At 39.1% G+C, this 18,499-nt stretch overlaps 1 protein-coding gene across 2 annotated transcripts in view; it reads right to left on the minus strand.

Annotated features, from left to right (window-relative positions):
• RALBP1 (ralA binding protein 1) overlaps positions 1-18,499 on the minus strand; it is a 32,856-nt gene that overhangs the window by 2,406 nt on the left and 11,951 nt on the right. The window contains exons 1-8 of one of the 2 annotated variants that reach the window (XM_030970888.1): positions 18,408-18,426; positions 13,646-13,939; positions 5,994-6,452; positions 3,860-4,209; positions 2,278-2,439; positions 1,673-1,804; positions 1,068-1,175; positions 181-302 (exon numbers count right to left, since the gene is read on the minus strand). In XM_030970888.1, the coding sequence (XP_030826748.1) occupies positions 181-302; positions 1,068-1,175; positions 1,673-1,804; positions 2,278-2,439; positions 3,860-4,209; positions 5,994-6,452; positions 13,646-13,889 (1,577 nt within the window). In that variant the 5' untranslated portion in view covers positions 13,890-13,939; positions 18,408-18,426. Of the gene's footprint in view, positions 1-180; positions 303-1,067; positions 1,176-1,672; positions 1,805-2,277; positions 2,440-3,859; positions 4,210-5,993; positions 6,453-13,645; positions 13,940-18,407; positions 18,427-18,499 lie in introns of those variants that run through there. The other variant, XM_030970882.1, reaches the window with a different exon arrangement.

The following is an 18,499-nucleotide window of genomic DNA, read 5'->3' on the forward strand; positions in this document are numbered from 1 at the left end:
AACAATAGAAAATATCCTTCAAGATTCACATTTGTCAAGACTTCAATAAAAACGAGTGGCTTTCAACTGTGATGTTCACTTTTAAGTGTGGTTTGTAGTATTCTTTCAGCAAAGCATTTATGTACTTTTAATCCCAGCATGCTGTCCTGGCTGGGCTCTGCTGTGAGCTGTCCCCTTTACCTTTGTATTTCAGCTATTTCTGCTCGGAGCCGATCTATTTCTTCCTTCTCGGAGGCGATCTGTCTCCGCAGAAACTGCTCCATGGCCAGCAGCTCTTCTTGTTCTGTTAAAATCTCGTTCTCCTGCAATGATCAGTTAGTTCACTTAGAGCCTGGACTTTATTTCCTACAGGAACGTACAATAAGTATGAGATGGTGCTCTTCTCTGAAATACTTCCAGTGGCAGTGGTTAGCATGTCTGCTTTGAACTTTGATCCATCGAAACCTCAAAGCAAATAAAAAGTTCAAATCCAGCAATGTCTGTTCTAAATCCTCAAGATAATCGCCATACTGAATAATTGTGGAGATGACACACCAAATCCTGGCATGTTTGGCTGCCTGTCCTTAAATCACAGGGGAAAGCTCTGGCCAACCAGTAAAATAACTAGAAAAACTGAATTACATGTCTTTGATCTTCTCCCCTCTGTACTTTCCTCCTTATATTCATTTTCAAAGCTACTGGGGGAAGCAACAGAAGGCAAAAAAGCCAAAATAGTTGCCTTATTTCCTTTGATCAGCAGGAAAGCCGTTAACAGTACTGAACCTGACTACATTGGGAAGTAGTGCTTTCTAAGTACATGAACAACAAAAGCCACTTTTTTTCTTTCACAGTGTCTCCTTTCTGCTGTTAACAAGAGTCTCCTCAGCTCTGGGCTCACTCTTGTAGTCAGCATTCCTTCCCTGCTTCACTGACCATTAAAACAAAGCCTTGTGGTTTTAATGGACACAGAGACCCCTCTGAGCCTGTCCCCAATGTCCCCTCTGCATCAGAAGGCACAAAGGAGTGTTTAATAGATCTGAAATACAAAATACCATTACCAGGCAAACAGGTAAGTGCCTGCCAGCTACCTGTGCAAGCAGAATATTTATAACTTCTTCATTCTCATTCATTTCTTCTTTGGAGACATCCTCCTTTGAAAGGCTAGCAATTTCTTGTGCAATCTTTGTTTCACACTCCTGCCAGAGAAAGAAAACAACATTTAAAATGACAGCTTCCCTGGTCAGTGTATTTACTCTAAAAAATATTTTTTTGAATGCATTATTTTCCAAATTTAGAACCACCATCACAGTTGTCTTCCAAATTTTGAGTATGGTCTGTCCCATCTGTGGGACATAAAATCGTTTAAAAAATACTTCTCAGATTTGTTAACCTCAAGTCTTCCAGTAATTCCTCTTGGTACTCTAGGACTCAATGCAATGAGCATGTGCCCTAGCAAACATTAAGGTTTTCATCACACACACATTTTTTGTGAACAGCTGTGAAGATCTCCCTGTCCCTAGGAGAGCCAGCTAAGCAGAAAACACAATTGCTCATCAGGCATGTAAAGTTAAAATGAGAAAATCTGCAGCAAAGAAGACTGAAAGGTGTTTTGATCTGACTAGGTGCCTCTGCACTGTTATGGATTAGGATCCATGATTTAGGTGTCTGGCCAATAAACAGGAAAGTTACCCACCTGTCTCTTAGCTTCTCTTAGTTTCCTTTTAAGAGCTGTTAAGATTCTCTGCACCTCCCAGAGTCTCTCTTCTTTGGATAAGTCTTTTATCCCTGCCTGCAAGTCTCTGTGTAAACAGTTCAGAAGGAACTCCTAGAAAGATTGCCAAAGAAATTGTCTTTAAATAAATTGTAGCAGAGCAGATTGAGAAGTAAGATCTTTCTTGCTTTTGTGGCAGTGGGCTGGGAGTTCTGGTTTCAAACCTTGACATGTCCATGAACAAGTGTTAACACACACCCAGCATGGATCCAGAGCCAGCTGAAGAGCAGTATAAAGAAACCACCCTCCCTAATGGGCTCTCCTGACCCTCCTCCCACAACCAAAGTATTGACCACATAGCAAAGCTATGGATGTCCATGGACGACACAGCTATGAGCATCACAAGACCATAACAACTTCCCACACATGAAAAAGGAAAGGAAATCATCAAGCTCTTCCCAGTGGTCTCACCGATAGGATAATTGTGATGGACTTAAAGCACACGTTACAAACTTAGGAGAATTTTCTGCTGAATGTATAAAAGCCAGGGCAAAGATAAACAGAAAAACATTCAAGTAATTGCCAACCTGTCGCCTGATTTCTTCTTTGATGCTCTCTTGTGTTTCTGGAAGTGCTGGCATTGTTGCCATATTTGACCAGCGAAGAGGTTTTGTCACCTGCTTGAGGGTCACATTTCCAAAGAACTCTTGAACATGTGTAAAAAAAACATACAGAACACGGTTGCTGATCTGAAAAGGACAGGAGAATATTGGTTAAGATGATTTATTCACATCATCTTTGTCTGCAAAGCACAGTGTCCTCCAGAAACAGCAGCCTTTAGTAAATCTTTCTGTGAGCCACAGTCATGTCAGTCTGTTTTGAGATTAAAATCTGGATTGAAAAGTATCTTTACTTTCAACAATGCAGTGTTGGCCTCAAGGGATCACTTCACTGTTTCTCCTACCTGTACATCTGAGACATTTTCATACTAAACTCAGCATCTTCACATCTCTTAACCTACCAGAATTATTTCTCTCACTGATACACGTAGAAATGCATTAAATCTCTTTGTATTCACGTAAAGACAGATAGTAAGAGGGAACATCAACCCTACTGTGTTATACCTGATGGCTGGCTACACCTTCTCTCTCTTCCCCCAAACTTTAAGTATTCTCTACAGCTTCTCTCTCAGATGACTTAATATAGTAGAAAAAAGTAGTATGAAAGTATCTTTCACTATATTCCTTGTTTTAACCTGAGACAGAAGCAAGTATATTTATTTTGATACTTTATCTTCCACTGACATTTAAAAAATTATCCTAAAACAAATATTAGAGTTGTGTCATTACCTGCACTTCAATTGCTAAGATCTAGTTACCAACAAAACATGATTGGGCCTGCATTGTTTTACCCTAATTGTTACTTATTTTCCTAGCTAGAGAGGTGTCTGGCATAGCAAAAAAGCCAGGAATAACAGCTGGCCCTTCTGCTACTGGGCCTCCACCTGGACTCGAATTATAAAGTCAGGTTTTTCTAACTTGTGGGGTTTGCTCTAGAAGATCCACACCCAGTAATGCCACGTTTTCATCATGCACAGGGACTAATTCTGAGCTGTATTTAATTAAATATTTCCAAGATGTCTATTAAGGAATCAAGCAATCCAGAAACCACAAAATCTTACTGGAAAACCAAGTCAGTTGTTATTCCCCAGCCATTTGGCTGCAGACAACAAAGCCATTTTGCCTAAGTCACTACTGCACCAGGAAGATCTACATGCAGGACAGGGTTCATTAGCTTGATATTAAAATTAAGCAACAATATCTTAACTAAACTATCACTGAATCAAAACCTCACAGAAATTGTGTAGCTGTATGAATTATTGAGCAAAATCAACATTAAATGACTTCTCATGACAGAATTGAAAGACAGAAGTCTTTGTAGTACTCTGATAATAACCCAAATATGAGACCCACAGTATGCAAGCCCACATGCAGAAAATCTTTTGTTCCCTCTTTCCCAGTATTTTGGGTTCCTGAGGCATAAAGAAGAGCTGTAAGTTAGCTAAACTGTATCAGACAATACCCAATTCCCACCTGCAAAAGAATTCCTACAAAGAAATCTTTCTTGGGCTGCAGTTCTGCTCTAAGCCTTGCAGTGTGGAGCACGTACCTGGACAGTAGGGCTGAGCACTATAGAAATATTCTGGATGTTCATTTTTGTTTCCAGTTCCTTTGCAATAACATGGTCCATATGCACAATCAGCCAAGAAATCAGGAGATGGTTACACTCTGGCAGCTCTTTGAGCAGCTTCTGGCACTCCTGAACTTTCTCAGCTTCTGTGCTCTTTCCACAAGCATCTTCAAAGCGGGGCATGAGCTCTTTGGTAAGCAGATTTTCGGGCAGTTCCCGTAGGTACTGTTTGAGCAAGCTGGCAACTGTGTTGGGCTCATATTCCTCCAGGTTTGGAGATTCCTCGCGATCATAGGCTGCTTTCAGCTCGTCAACTTTTGATTTTATTCCTTAAAATAGTTAGATCAAGAATTAAGAGAAAAATTGACTGTAAATATCTAACAGTTATATTTAAACTTTTCTTTTTGGACATGCCTTTATTTCACCTCTCCTTACAATTTCAGATAATTGAGAAGCACCTTTTAAAAGTTATCCACATGTAACAAAGTGAAAATCGTGACTCAAAATTACATGGTCACTGGTTCTAAAAGCACTGACTACTCCTATGAAGCAAAACCAAAGCGCTGACAGAGCTTTGAATCAGAGCTGGTGCCAGCATTCTCTTTCATCAAGGAACATAAAATAGGGTGAGGAGAAGCTGGGAAACTCGAGATCAGTTGTGTATTTGCATTAAGCTTCTTTCTGGCTGTTCAATTACCCATCCCTAACCCAGGCAGGAAATATGTTTTTAGTTCAGATGCTGTGCAACAAGCTCTACCTATAACAGCTTTCCTTTGTCAAAACAAACCCCACACTTTTTAGTTTCCAGATTTCCAGCTGGCCCTCCTCAGCAGAGGAATCTCACACAGGATCCTTGATTTGAGGCACCACATGATTAAAAGTGTGTTCACTATTATTCAACCCAGCCAAGATTTTCTACAACGTGTTTGTATAAACTCAGTGACATTCCAATCTTCCTAAGCTTGGGGAAATTTCATTCTTGCAGCTCCAACACCCACTCGGATTACACCAACTTGGTGCACAGCCCTGGCTTGGCTCATACTCAATGAGCACAACTGGGCACACTCAGCCCTGGAAAATGCCAGGAAAACACGCTCAGTTTCACGGCCAAAATGAGCCACCACAACAGCTGCAGGCCACTAAGGCATGGCAATGCTCCCTCTGAGCTCTCAATTTAAACAACCCTACATGCACAAGAGGGAGCTGTTGCACTGGAGAACACGTACAAAGGACACAGCAGAAATTAAGGAAAACACACCTGTGAAAACTCCCAACACATTGTGTGTAAAAAACCAAGCAACCAAAATGTGTCATTAGGCAGGACTAAGCAACTGCTTAAGGTGCTGCAGTATTTCTGCATGCTTACCAAACACCATGCAGATGAACAGCAAGAAGACAGCCAATGAAGCCTTTAAAATAATTTCATTACTGGTTTACAGTGATGGGTAACTTGATTCAAAATGCTTTTCCTGAAATTCCTTTCCTTGCTTGCTCTTGTCCCCTTCAATGTACCCACAGAAGTACTTACAGGAGCTGCATTTCTGGTGCAGCTCACAAATAAAGGGACTGTTTTGTCTAACATGACTTAAACTGAGGTTTCACTTATGTAAGCTGGTGTTACACAACTACCGCAGTTAATTAGCTGCTAACCTTAGTGAAACTTGCATTTTCTGCTTATTAACAAATTTGCTCAGAGAAAAGAAGTTTTCAAGAAATAAATATACAATGGGACTAAATGGAAAAAGCAACTTAGTGGGAAGCACAAGCAATGAAATGGTTATAGCTCATCTTTGCTTTTGCAATCAGCTACCATTGTATTTCTAAAGCAGAAGAAAGAATACAAGTTGGCCACACTAACACATTTTATTAATCGCTACCATCCCATGACAAAAGGCCAAAATAGTTGTTTTTTACTGCCATTGAGTAGTACACCAAATTACCAATTTTTTCTGGTGCTTCAGACCTACAAGTTTGCTTAACTTTGGCTACCTAATTACCTTCTGGATAATTAATGGAACTATAAACAGTGTACCTAGATGTTGGAAGTGATAAAATAATAAGAAATTTGGAAGTAAAGACCTTAGGAACCTGCATATCAGTGTGCTCAGAGTACCTGAAACTCTGTAGATGCCTTCACATTTCATGCCATACTTCTCTACGTAATCTATACATTCACGGAAAACTGCTGGCAGGCGGATGCCATCGTACATCATGGTCCTGTCTACTGCATCAGACAAAGGAATGCCAAACACGGGTCTGTGACTTGGAACATCCACTTGAGGTATCTCTGTCTCCTGAATTGGCTTTTTCTTTTTCTTCTTCTCTTTCCACTGTTTTACAACATCTGCTGCAGTTAAGTCTTTTGACTTTTTCTCTTTGTGTTTGTCTTCCTTGTGTTTTTCTTCCTTGTGTTTTTCATCTTTGGGTTTCTCTTTTATTTTAAAATCCTTCTCCTTCTTTTTGGAAAAGCTGGGTTTCTTGAAGACATGTATTCCCTTGGAGCGCTTCAACTTGGAAGGACTTTCAGCTTCATCTCCGGAACTGTCCTCTTGAAATGCAGCGTAGCCTTCCGCTGTTGGACAAAGCAGGAGAAGGGAAGGGGACAGCTGTGAGTCTGTTTACTTTCCAGACAGCAACAACAAGAAGTTGCATGTAAGGAGGAGAGGGAAGAAACAACATGAATTAAAAAACAGTGCCTGTCTGACTCCTCAGAAGGTTTTCTTTAGTGACACACTTGAGTGGATAAGGATTAAATCAAGTTGTATAATTACATCAAAGATAAGCCACAGAGCTCCTGAACGATCTAAACAATGAATAGTTTATATACTTACTCATAATGGCTATGTCCATCTTATGGGCTAGATTCCCATCTAATAGTCAAGGAAATGCAAAATAAAAACAACTGTCTGGCAACTTCTCTATGTTCCTGCAATCAACAGTATAAGAGTTGCTGTTAAGGATCATCTGCTGCGTACACAGAAGTCTAACAAATTTCAATTAACAACAAACTAAACTCCAGTGACTTAAAGCCCCAATCCTTTTCTAGAATATTATTAATTTAAAGACAAGTATGAAGTTAATAAAGTTTCAGCCTCAAACAAAATACAAAAAACTCCACCCCAAACATATACCAAAAAAGCACTAGCACTTACTTTTCACCAGATGAATAACACAATTTCAGTAACTCTAGAACAATACCTGCCCATGAAAGTACAGATTTGCCTTAAAAAGCACATGGGAGAGATTCAAACAAGTCCCTGGGCTGAGCACACCACTCCAGCAGCAAACGTCCAAGTGCTGTCTAAAACATGCACCAGGTGCTTTTAAGTCGCTACGCCTCTGCAGCTGGCCCTGCCTCACCTTCAGGCAAGAACACAGAAGTCTTTAAAGGTGGATTACAAAAAAACCCCAACAAACACACCAACAAAAAAAACCAATCCACAAACAAACCCAGCAACATGCAATCCAACACAACTTTCAAGTCCACTAATTCTAATTTTACACACCCAGTACCCCATATAAGAAAAGTAAGCCTGAAACCTGGTCAACAAAAGTACATTGGACACGCCATGTGCTCCAGCCAGGTCCCCCAAGGCAGTGGGCAGCAAGCCCCCATTAGGAGCCCTTTGAGGCTCTTCTACTGCCTACAGGCAGATCCTCTGCTTGAGTGAGGCAGCACGGACAGCCAAGTGCTCCTGCTGCCTGAATAGTTTTGTGCAGAGGAAAATTACCCTCTTGATAATATCCGAGCATATCACACGAGACAATAGGCTATAATTTTTTCCAAGTGGAATATCTGCAGAAGAACCAGGGGGCATTTAGTCTGTCCTCCTTCCAATTCTGAACTATACCAGACTGCAGAGTCTCTCGGCATTTTTCAGCATATAAAAGAACTGTCTCTATTTTGGAGCCTCCTTGATTGCTCTGTAGAAGATAGCTTGTAATAGTCAAACAAATATAATAAATGTATTAAAGCACGGAACTACTACAAGATAATTGCAATTGTTGAATCAGCTCAGTCTTTGCAGCTGATACTCTTCCCTAGGACTACCAAACACACACTTTCCTAGAAGACTGAAAAAGACTCTAGAACTGTTCCTGTCCAAGTGGATTTTAACATAAAAATGCAAACATTAACTGAAGGCCAACCAGCAGCCAGGACTTCTCCTCCCTGCTTACTGGCTATGTCACTTACTGGTTTTTGTAAACTAAACCCAGAAATGGGCAAGGATTCAAATCTCACTCTGGTACAGAAGCAACTGCAGATCCACCAGCTACAGAACAAAGCAGTAGCACCCATCCTCAGTATGTTTTATGAGAATGAGATGGAGTTGGCACCAAGGTTCAAGATGAACTTCAGAGATGTAATTTCCAAACAGAGAGCCAGATGTTCCCCAGAGAGAGCCTGGAACAATCTGCCATCAGTGTTTCCTCCTGGGTAGCTGTGACAGCTCCCAGCCACACAGCGTGGGGCTCCCACATGCACACCAGGAAGTGTCAGCACTGGAACACAGGCTGGGAGGTCGGTGCCACCAACAGAGCACCGCTCACATGTCCCAACATTGCACTCTGTAACACAAGCCCCAGTGCCTTCCTAGGCCTGTGGTAATGTAACACCGGCAAGAGAACATTACTGAAACTGGTATTTCTTGAATTCATGAGAAGACATGAAGGAGCAAGTTAAATACAAACCCAGCCTTTTAAAATTTGTCTCAGTAACATAAGTCAACAAAGTTTAGAAACATAAACTAATACAGATTCACACAGAATATCCCAAGAGAGGATTTGCATGTCTTTCAAGAACAGCCTGATTTTTTTTTACTATACTTTTGGTTATAAAATTGCTGTACCCCTTTCACCAGTGATACAATATATTGAAATATAAACAACTTAAATTTATACAGAAGAAAAATTACCAAAAGTGCTTGAAAAATCAGGTAATTTTAAATATGAAAAGACTATTACCCAGGGTATAATAAACTGGTATTTCTGTCCACTGTTTCCTGAAGACTTCCAGTACTAATAGCCCCCATTTTTCCCATCACTCTATGCCACTGACATCTTCCTCCATCTATATGAGAACAGTACTAATGTAATAAATACTCCAATTTCACCAGCATAATGACACAGCATAATCTGCCAGTTCCTTTTGTTAGACCTTCCTTCCATAAGCATGCCTTCATTGCAGTTATTTTAAATGTAATGCTTCAAGTTACATTTCATGTAATGTAATGCTTGAAGTTCCCTTATCTTACTGAAAATTATAAAAAACCCTATCATCATCATCATCATCATCATCATTATTATATTATTATTATTATTTTCCAGTGTTACTCTGGAAAAATCTAGTTTACAGGCTTATAATCTTTGTCATGCAGCAAGTCCAGTGTCTCTATCAGTCTGCATACTTGGGAATACTTCTGTGTTCTCACAACAAAGCACTAAAGTCATGCTGCAGTATTTACTGTTAACTCCAAGGGTGGCATTATTCAGAACTACCACTTATCAAACCTACTGCAAGAGACATCTTGTCCATCGGGTCTCTGATGGGTTTTTTAAAGTAATTTACAACTCTACAGTTGATTTGGCTCCCCAGGGAAATCTGCAGCATCTGTAATTAATTAATTGAAAGAAAACATGGATGGCTTTTACATATGAAAGAATTAGTAGGTCAAATATGACTGAAGTGCAGTGCAAGCATGAGTTGCTAATGTCAGTTTGTCAGAGGGGTTGTCATTAGATTGTACAGCATTTCTAAGTAAAACTAAGACACACAAATGTTCAACAAGCTTGAACAGATGTCTTCTACTTCCTCTCCTTGCCCACAAGATGCATTTTCATTATCAACAGAAACTTCCACCTTACAGACACTACCAACACTCACTATCCAACTTTCATTTAGATCAGTTTGTCTTTAATATTCACGTGACTCACTGATGTCAGCACAGCACTCCCAAACAAATTCTGCATGCAGATTACTCTGCAGCAGCATGCCAGCAGAGCAAATGAAGCTGAAGAAAGGAATTTGTCTTACTTTATTTTGATTTAAAATAATCACTGGCATTGAAAGGCAGACTTTTAAACTATCTGCAAATGGTGCTTTGCTACATAAACACACAGTGGTACATAGAAATATACAGTGATTTCTCAGCAGAACAGGATGTAGCAACACACAAAGATAAACCCTGATATGAAGGGCCTCTAATCTTTATCAGGTGTAGAAAATTCTAATAATCTTTTAGTCTGTAGATCTGAAAACTGTATTCAGAGCTTCTCCACACACCGGACAGTAAAAATAATGTTTTGTTTGCAATAGCAGTGGTTTGGTTTCAGTCCTCATCTACAGTCCAAAGGAACACAGAGGACACCCCCTGTCCAACACATCAAGGATCTGTCTTTCAAAAACATTTCCTGAAATTTTCAGAAGAGTTCATATCGATGATTCTACTAACCTTTCATGTGGTAGTTTAGTACAATCCAAACAATTCTCCATTTACTTGAGAATGGTACAAAGAAAATCAAGATTCTTGTAAACAAAAAAAATCCTAGCTGTATATTAAACCCATTCTGCCCATCAGCATCAATCTCAGAAGTAAAATGAAAAAGCAGAGTAAGATCTACTACATACAAACTCTTTATCTACAGAAATTCTAATGAGAAGAAGAGCTTCTTCAGAAGTATTTTACCATAACATTTTTCTTCTGCAAGGAACTGCATATTTTATGGCTTTATCAACATGTGATTAGTGACAGGTGGTTAAACATTTTCAAAATCAATTACAATAGTTGCTGTTTCAGATGATCCATTACTGCTTAACACAGATCCATTTTTGCTCTCCTGCTGTCACAGGACAAGTTCTGTTTGAGTCAGGGAACAGATCTGATTTGAAATTATGCTAGTAAAAAGAAAATTCCTTTTAATCCCTAGTAAGTCTCCTAATCTAACTCACTCTACAGCCAACCAACACCCAGTCTATCATAAAAGAGGGGAGAATAAAAATTAGTGGTTGAAACATTTTTCCAGTAGCCGATATTCCTCACAAAAAACAATATTCAATTGAATTTTCTATTACTTTCAAAACACTTTTAGCACTTTTCCCCCAGAATAATTACTGTGTATTCTTAGGTTACTGAAACTAACATGAAAAAAATCAAATAATTAAATAACTATATTTATTATCAAAGATATGGAAAAGGATATTTTGCTAGCACACAAAAATGCTTTTTGATATAGGTGATAATAATGAAGCTAAGAGTACATTACTCTTGCAGAAATGACTTACCTGAAAAACCAAACTGAGTAACTTTGGGGTATTTAACCTTCCCTTCCCTGCTGCTCTTCAAGCACTTCTGAAGTTTACATTTAGAGTATTATCAAAATAGCTCAAGATTTTTGTGGGATTAAACTTAGATACAGTTTCAAGTGTTAGAATGACCTTGTCATTAATTCACTAATATTGCAAGTTCAATAAACACTCACTCTGTCATAATGTAATGTTAACTTGTCTTTTTTTCACTGACATGTTCAGTTATATTTGTTTATACCCCAAACAATATCATCATGGCAGGTTGTGCACTACTCAAAACCAAAGCAGGTAGCCAGAAAAAATTAAAGCAAACAATCTGAAGACATACAACAGAATTGAAAAGGTGAAATAAAATGAAGAATCAAAAGGATGGGAGGAATAACAAAGGCCAAATCTGGAAGGAAAACTCTTAAAATCTACCATGATAAGCAACTGTACAGAACACTTGTAATTTAGACAGGTAAAGTGTCTGTTGAGGGTATATTTACAATATTGATTATTTTTGGAGTGTATGAGATGGACTGAAAGCTTGGTATGTAATCTACTCTTCTATCTGACTGGCAGTTATATGACAGACACATATTAGGGCCAAGAAATGCTGAATGCCCCTTACATTAGTGCTGCAAAAGATGATTTTTTTCTCCAATATTTTGCATTTTTATGTTCTTTGAGGACTTTTTCATACCTTTAAAGGTTCTTTTAAGTAACAGAAATTGCTTTACATCAGCTATAAAATCAGCTATAAAATGTGTTGCAATCTCTTGTGGAAAAAAAACAGTTGCAGTGCCAATGTGCACAGACCTGTGTGGATTTGCTGAAGTAGCATTTTTCCTCCTAAACAACAGCCTTCAGCTACACTATCACCATGAGACATCCTGAATTCCATACAAAGAAATCCACACAATGAAAAATGTTGGCATCTACCAGTTCCAGACTTAGAGGTGTGCAATACAGAGCTCTAACAGAAAGCTGGACAGTAAAAAAGCAACTACTGATAGCCTGAATTTAGACCTATCCAATCAATACCAAATTTTCACTGCTAATCCAGTAATCTGTATTAGGTCAATATGGTTTACAATACAGAAAATCACTAAGGAATCCCTTTTCTAAAAACCTGTAGGAATTTCAACTGTTGGTTTTAACTTGAGGATGCATCTTTGAGTTACAGTATTCTTTAGGCACACAGTTTTTAGTTAAAATAGCCATAGCCCTTCTTAACTGTGGTAGAAACAATTCCTGCATGCCAGGAAACTGGTTTGATTAAAAGCAGTGCAGTGACAGCAGAATGATTCTTAAGGAGTGATTGTTTAAATATGTGCATGCATATTACAAATAGTCATGATATTAATTCTAACAGAATACTGTCTCACTGTTTCTGATCTTCCAAATTCCACATGTAAGAAGTAGCAGAATACACTGGCAGCAGAGATATAGACATTTTGAAATTTTGCTAAAACAAATATTACTTACAAAGTACTAGCACTTGGGCTGTGATATTTAGGTTTCAGAGACTTGGACAGGAAGGGTTGCTCTGGTATTGAGAGTGTTCATTATCAGCTTAGTATTTCCAAGTGCTTTGTTCTTTCAGAATATGTAGAAAAACTTTCTGGAATAAAAACTATTTCACGTTTCAAAAATTTTCTGCACAAATCTAAAAGTGGGAAGTCATAGTTCTGTTGTTTTGGAGGAGGGGTAAGCATTTAAGAAATTTTCACTCTGGATACTGATACACTGACAAAGGATTCTATAGTCAAAGCTTTACCTTCTTCTAACCTTTGCTCAGTGAGTTCTGGAAAATTCAGATCTCAGTGTTGGTTTCCACATTTTTGACCTCTGCAATAATACTTTGGCACTGTGGGAGGAAACTGCATGATCAGACTAAACTGAGAAGCTAGAGAAAAAAAACAACAGAGATTTTATGACTGCTCGAATAATGGTGCAGTGCGCACATGAAAACTTGGGATGGCACACTGAATAAGGCAAACACTGAATAAGGGAGACACATGGGAAAAGGGCTACAGTTCTTGAAACTGCTTCTTCCAAATTCACAAGTGTACAATTCAGATCAGACATACAGTTTTATTCTAGCTGGCACCTCAGCTATGACTAAAAATTGCTGTATTTGGAAACACATTTGAAAACCTCCACTTAGAACGTGAAGAACCACCCCATGCCAGAATTTACCAATGCATCATGAAAAGTTTTGGATAAATGCATCCATTAGTAATTCTGGGCACATGCTTGGCACCTGAATCGCACAACAAAAGAAAATTAGGGTGTGGAGTTTTTTGCAAGAGAAACGGGCACTGCACAAAGTCTGCTTGTAGCAGACTAAATTAACTTCCTCTACATTGAAACAAATTTAAAAGAACCCACTGGGAATACTTAGCAATTTTGAGAGAGAAAAAAAGAAAGAGAACTTGAAAGCATTGAATTAAAAAGAGAAGTTGTCTACTCACTTCTTTTTTCTTTTTTCTTAAATTTTCCTTTCTTCTTCCCATGCTCCTTTTCATCATCAGACACTATATCTGGAGGCTCATGTAAGCTGTCGTGAGGTGGTGAGGGCTCACCGGTGCGGTACAATCCGGGGAATTTTGTAGGACTGATCTCTTCAGAGCTGGGAGTACGAGCAAGTCCCCCACTGTGTTCTACCCGACGGTGTTCACTGGGGCTGCTTGTGGGAGGCAGGAAGCACTCGGTCATTCTGATACCCAGATAGCAAAGTGAAACCTTCCGCTACCTGTCCATCACACCTGCATCAGAAGAAAACAAAAAGATAACCCACACGATTTTAAGCAATGGGTTTCAGAACACCTGGTTTAGAGTTTTACCCTGAAATCATAACCAGCAATACCTTCTACAATGAGAGTTCCAACTTCTGTCAAGACACAGTAACACATCAGGCCTTCAGCTCAATGTTTACAGAATTTGTTCATTAACTCCTGAGCCATATTAACATGAGATCTGCCATTTTAGCCATTTCTACTCTATGATATATAAAACATATATATTAAGTATCTGAATATTTTAACTGTTGAAATAATTCTTACAAAATTCATAGACAGCTTGCATACTGATTCGTAGTATTTACTACAAATTAGTTTGCTAACTTCAAATTTTTTTTACATCAAATAGATTTGCCTGGAAGCTCAGAGTGTTTGTGAGCACTGCCCTTAAGGCAAAGATCATTTTCTTCTTTCCCAAGCATATTTTATAGATGCAAATAAGAACTTGCCTAGCCTGTTGCAATAAGAGGGGAAATAAAACAAATACAGCTGAAGTGAATCCATCTTTTAATTATGCTGCTGCAAATTAAAGAAGGTAAAAAAATAATGATTATGCTTTTCTGGTATACAACAATTTCCCCTCTGAAGAGGCTGGATCAGGTCATCTGCACCCAGACGCTGGTATATCACTTGGGAGTTATGGCCAAATAAAAGCTTATACAAAAATTGCTAAAGGAAACCAATGCATAAATTCTCAGCAGTAGAACTCATAAGTAAAATCTCTTCCTAGCACAGATAAATTTCAGAAATTCCACAGAATGGATAGGCTGCATGGGACACTGCACCTCTGGAGTCCACTTGGCTGGATTTGGCCCCTTGTGTCTAAATGGTCACAAAGGACACATTCCACAACACTCTTCAGCAGTATCACTCAAGTCCAGGGCTTTTCTTTACAGCGTGGTAGCATACAGAAAAAATATGTCATGGTGTTGTATTCTGCCCATGTTAATTCTGCCCAGTTAATAATTATAGATGAGTCTAGCTAAGTGGGTTTTAGGGAGGGCGATTTGTTCACTTTTTTGGGGTTGGAATTTTAATTTTTTTTTAAATTCTCATCTTTCAGCTCTCTGTATGCAGATCAGAGTGAAATTTTAGAGTATGTATGCAACAGTATCTCCCTGCAGGAGATCACTCACAGTGCTTATGGAAACTACCAGTTACTCAGATCAGAATTTGAATAGGGCACAGTAAGACACAGAATTATGATGAGAAAATATTAATGAAATCTTTATTTAATACTGTTCATTCCTTATTCTAGCTAAAGCAGAGGCACTGGTTAAAAATTAAGACAATGGGGTGTATTTGCAAATGCAACAAATTAAGACTGTAGTTATGTCTCTTATTTTTTTATTTTACAGCTTCAAGAAAGCATTACTTTCCTATATGTAACATTGCCTAGGCCTTTAAATAAGGGAAAAATTTTATGATGCTCAAATTATATCAAAACCTATCAGCAGAAGAGAGCTTTTAAGCCTACTGAAAAAACCTCTTCCACTTTACTAATGGATGTTAATGTTCTACTGCCATATAAATCTTTACATTTCCTTTGGCTTTTACCATTTTCTTCTGACAGCAATAAAAGACTGAAAAAATCATGGACCTTCTAGGCATTTTGAGAAGGAATATTTCTAACAGGCTTGCTCTTCTGCCAATTTCTCCCTCTCAGACTTTTTCTTCCCAATCTGTTACTGCTTCAGTACTGTCTCCCCTCTGCAGCAGGTCCCTTCCCTCAAATTGCTTCTTTTCACCTGTGCAGCTCTCATGTGTCAGGAGATTCAATAACTCACTGCTGCCACATGAGGAAGGTCACACTACTCCCCCCATTAACTCTCCTCTGCCTCCAATTGCAGCAGTTTGCTCTTTTTGAGATGATTCAAGTTGCTAGCTGCTCCAACAGGCTTCTGCTGCTGAGCTGGCTTGTGGAAAAGCTCAACAAGCACTAGCAACGAAAAACAGAGAAGTGGCAGAACCACCATGACAGGAGGGCAACCTCTGTCTTTGGGCACCTCTGTTTTGTCATACCACACACATAGCTTCATCTCCTCAGATTTCAGTTATTTCTTAGTATTTATAACTTAAAACTTTGATTTCTTTACCACCAAGTGTCAGTATTCCCATAGCTCTTGTCTTGACTTACCACTCTGTTTCACCCTCAGTGTATCATAGACAATCTGATCTTCATCTGCTTTGGTCTCTGTGACTCAAGCTGAGTTTCCAACTTTCCCCTCATCTTGTTTTTCATTTGGGCAGTTCCTACTTTCCTGCTGCACACCACTTCCTTGCAGATAAAGTTCTCTCCCTTCTTCCTCTGTTTCTTCTATCTGAGTAGTTACCAGTCTCCACTTCTTCCTGAATGTCCTCTGCTGCTGCTTTTTGTTACCTCATGATTATCTACCTCATCTTTTCACCTTTTCCCCATTTCTCCCACTGGCTCTCATTCTCTCCCCAGTACCACAAGAAGTCCCTTCTTACCTCCCTGCCCACAGCAGGCTCCTTGACTCCCACCACTTCTCCTTCACTTGACATTTGACTCTTCTTCCACAGGAGCCACAAATGCTGTTACATGACAGGATCAGAGAGCTTCTCGCAGCTCAGGCACCTTCTCAGACCTAGCTACTTTTTTCAGTACTGCCAAAATGCACTTTCTTGAACCACCTTCCTGCTCAACACTGAGTCACTCTTTCAGAATAACTGAATGTCAAATAGAAGCCTTCACTGAACATGGGCAAAATCGTGACCTTTCCTCCATCCCCCAAGGAAAGACTAAATTATAGGAGATTTTAAACACGGAAAGAAGGTACATCATTAACACAAAATCTCCTAGCCATCATGCCATCACCACCTTTCTAGACCACAGACTAAGCACAGGAAAGTGGGTCAGGGAAAGGAAGGAAGATGTCTGCACAGGCGAAACAATGTGCTTTTTCAAGCCTCCTTTTTGAAAATAACCAAACTCTTTCCTAAAAAAATTCAGTCTGAGCTGCATATTTAGTAAGTAAAGATGAGGTTTGGGAAAAACATAAAAAAAGGAAGACATAGAGACATGACAGCCAGCTTTAATAGATACCACTTTCAACAGTGTATCATCTAAGTCAGTATGAACACATTAAAAAGAAGCACAGCCTGAAAGACCAAATTCAGCTCTTTCATTCAGTACAGAAGGCTCCATTATTTCTGTTTTGCACTGAGTCTGTACTGTGACTTTGTGCTCTGTAACCAATTGCAACAGCAGAAGCAAATTAGAGCAGGTGATTGCATGCACAGATGTTATTTTGTAAAGCTTCTGGGTGGAATGAAGGATGTGGATTTTTTCTGCAACAAGTATTATGCAAGACCACATCTGAAGCACAGTGGGTGTCCCCTGGTCATTCCATTTTGCCGCAAACAGACACCCTCTGAATACCTGAGTGTTACACTGAAAAGAGTCCCAAGAAGTCACTAATCAAAGGATGGAGGCAGAGTGAGGACACTCACTCAGCTACCAATACCTGCTCCACCACAATTATCCAAAAGCAAGACAGAGAGCACAGCAGTACCTCACTCATCACCACAGACCTTCAGTCCAAAATATCTGCATATGTGTGAAGGACCTGATTCTTGCAGAAATGGGGCACACCATTTTTGGACAAAAATACCCTAGTAACAAACACAGCTCCATTTTGGAGAGCAATGAACCACAAGAAGAATAAAAACTATCACTTTTGGCTAAGTATGTCAAAACACTTCAGAAAACATGAGTGGTACTCATATAACTGTTGAGACTTTGGAATAAGATGAGAAGATCCAATTAGAATTAATTTACCAAGACCATACAAGGTCTGTATCATATCTAAGTTCTGCATCTATTGCATTTTTTACAACACACTGAAAAGCTTAATACAAATCTCTGTTTTCATTTGAACACTTCTTAGATGGCCTCTGATGTAATCTTGACATTTGACTGCATGGCAGCATTTCAGTCTTTCATTTAATAAGCAGTGGCCAGGTATAAAATCAGTGCCTTTTCCTTTCTTTAATAAGGCAACACAACCATGAAAGGAGAAGGAATAGGGAAGTACTTCATGTAGACAGGCAAAGCAAGTTTAAAATTTCACAAGTCACATGTAATCACACAAACACAGCATTAAGTAACTCCCCTGTGAGTCACGCACTCTTCATAACTGGCAAAAATTAAAGCCTCAAGAAGGGACTCCACAGAATTTTTTTGATAAAAAGAATAAAATACAAATTGTTTAGCAGAATTCAGCTCCTCAACCTCAGATTAGTTTACAGGATATGTGATGCCATGAGAATGTTGAAAAATTTACTTCAAAGGAGGGTGCATAATCATACAGTTGAAGTCACACAGGAGCAAGCCATACATTTTTCAAATAATGCCAGCATCAGATCACCTCTAAAAGTAGCAAAACTAGCTATTGTGTGGTCTCTCATTTACCTGTAGATGGATAAAGTCTGGCAGCTACAGCACCATCCAAGGCATTTCAAGTTCAGCTCTGAGAGTCCATTCCAGCTCAGGAGTGATATACA

Source organism: Camarhynchus parvulus, chromosome 2 (genome assembly GCF_901933205.1).
Source record: "Camarhynchus parvulus chromosome 2, STF_HiC, whole genome shotgun sequence".
NCBI lineage: Eukaryota > Metazoa > Chordata > Aves > Passeriformes > Thraupidae > Camarhynchus > Camarhynchus parvulus.